Below are 2,120 nucleotides of genomic sequence, written 5' to 3'. Positions count from 1 at the left end.
GTTCGAGACCCGCCTGGGCAACTTGGCGAGACCTCATCTCCACAATAAATCAAAAAACTAGCCAGGCGTGGTAGTGCACACCTGTAGTTCCAGTTACTTGGAAGGCTGAGGCGGAAGGATCGCCAGAAGCCCAGCAGGTCAAGGTTGAGGTGGCTGGGAGCGGCTACTGCACTCCAGCCTGGGTGACAGAGTGAGACTCCATCTCAAAAAAAAAAGAAAAAGTCCTACAGATGAGGGCAACATGATGTCAGCCAGTGACAACAAATGCCAATTAGCATCCCTTTTGACGACTTTTTTTTTTTTAAAGTGAGAAAGCAGGATTTATTGAGAAGACAGAGAAGCTCCCACAGTGGGAGGGGACCCAAAGGGATTTTGCCCGTTTTCTCCTTTTGATATAAGCCCCACTCCTTTTGGTTCTGACCTACAATATTAACTTTTTACTTACAAATACATTTTTTTTAAAAGAGAACCAAACCAGGCTGGGTGAGAGAGCTCACGCCGCCTATAATCCAGCACTTTGGGAGGCCTAGGTAAGAGGACTGCCTGAGCCCTTGGGTTCGAGACCAATCTAGGCAAGTTGGCAAGACCTCATCTCTACAATAAATCTAAAACTTAGCCAGGCATGGTGGCATGTGCTTGTAGTTCCAGCTACTCGGAAGAGGGAGGCAGAAGGATTGCCTGAGCCCAGCAGGTCGAGGCTGCAGTGGCTGTGAGTGTGCCACTGCACTCCAGCCTGGGCGATAGAGTGAGACTCCAACTCAAAAAAAAAAAACAGAGAACCAAACCAAGCAAATCTTTCTCTAATCCACAATTCTTAACAGATGAACCATGGACCCGTGAAAATCATGTATTCAAATAGTTATACACAAAGCAAGAGAGGAAGCAGGAGAAGGATACAGATTCTATCCTAAAAGAGGGCTACGATGTTTAAAAAAAAAAAAAAAAGGTAAGAAACACTGTTCTAACCATAGTAATTGGTCAAACTATACATGCAAACACTCATGTTTACTTACCAGGATCTGTAGATCCAAACTCTCTCAAAGCTCTCTCATAATATTCTCTTATGTTCGCCATCTTGCAAGATTCCTAACAACAACAACAAAAAAAATCAGACAATCATGCCTCAAAAGCCTAATTTATAAAGTTAAATTAACTACAACCATACTGTTAAGCAGCTATTAGGTATTTGAAAGGGAAGATGGCGCTGGGCGTGGTGGCTCACGCCTATAATCCCAGCACTTTGAGAGGCCGAGGTGAGAGCACTGCTTGAGCCCATGGGTTCGAGACCAGCCTGAGCAACTTGGCGAGACTTCATTCTACAATAAGTCAAAAAATTAGTCAGGCATGGTGGTGCGTGCCTTTAGTTCCAGTTACTTGGAAGGATCACCTGAGCCCAGCAGGTCGAGGCTGCAGTGGTCGTGAGCATGACACTGCATTCCAGCCTGGGCGACAGAGTGAGAGTTCAACTCAAAAAAAAAAATGCTGGGTGCGGTGGTGGCTCAGTCTGTAATCCCAGCACTTTGGGAGACAGAGGCAAGAGGACTGCCTGAGCCGGGGTGTTCGAGACCAACTTGGTGAAACCTCATCTCTACAAAAAAATTTAAAAATAAGCCAGGCATGGTAGCATGTGCCTGTAGTTCCAGCTACTTGGAAGGCTTGAGGCAGAATGATCACCGAAGCCTAGAAGGTGGAGGGTGCAGTGGCCGTGAATGTGCCATTGCACTCCAGCCTGGGCGACAGAGTAAAATTTCAACTAAAAAAAATAAATAAATAAAGGGAAGATGGGTCAGGGTTTAAGATGAACACAGCCTGGTTCTCAACTTAGCCAGAAAAAAAGGTCAAAGGCATTGTCCACCAACGTGATGTAAATGTCAAACAAAAAAGCACTTTGCTCTAGTAGCATGAAAAGTCTAATTACAAAAGAGTAGGAAGCCAGGCTCGGTGGCTCAGCCTGTAATCCCGTGCCTTTGGGAGGCCGAGGTGAATGGATTGCCTGAGCCCACGGGTTCGAGACCCCCTGGACAGCGAGACCTCATCTCTACAATAAATCAAAAAATCAACTGGGCGTGGTAGCGCATACCTGTAATTCTGGCTACTTGGAAGGCTGAGGCGGAAGGATC

The 2,120-nt window shown here is 46.1% G+C and overlaps 1 protein-coding gene across 1 annotated transcript in view; it reads right to left on the bottom strand.

The window, feature by feature from the left end:
* UTP6 (UTP6, small subunit processome component) overlaps window positions 1–2,120 on the bottom strand; it is a 38,496-nt gene that overhangs the window by 1,742 nt on the left and 34,634 nt on the right. Inside the window, exon 18 of the mRNA XM_008048528.2 lies at window positions 1,014–1,086. Coding sequence (XP_008046719.1) covers window positions 1,014–1,086 — 73 coding nt within the window. The remainder of the gene's footprint in view (window positions 1–1,013; window positions 1,087–2,120) is intronic.

The sequence above is a fragment of the Carlito syrichta genome, unplaced genomic scaffold (genome assembly GCF_000164805.1).
Source record: "Carlito syrichta isolate Samal-C Ts95f unplaced genomic scaffold, Tarsius_syrichta-2.0.1 Scaffold124069, whole genome shotgun sequence".
NCBI classification, from domain to species: domain Eukaryota; kingdom Metazoa; phylum Chordata; class Mammalia; order Primates; family Tarsiidae; genus Carlito; species Carlito syrichta.
This window is presented reverse-complemented; position numbering and strand designations above follow the sequence as displayed.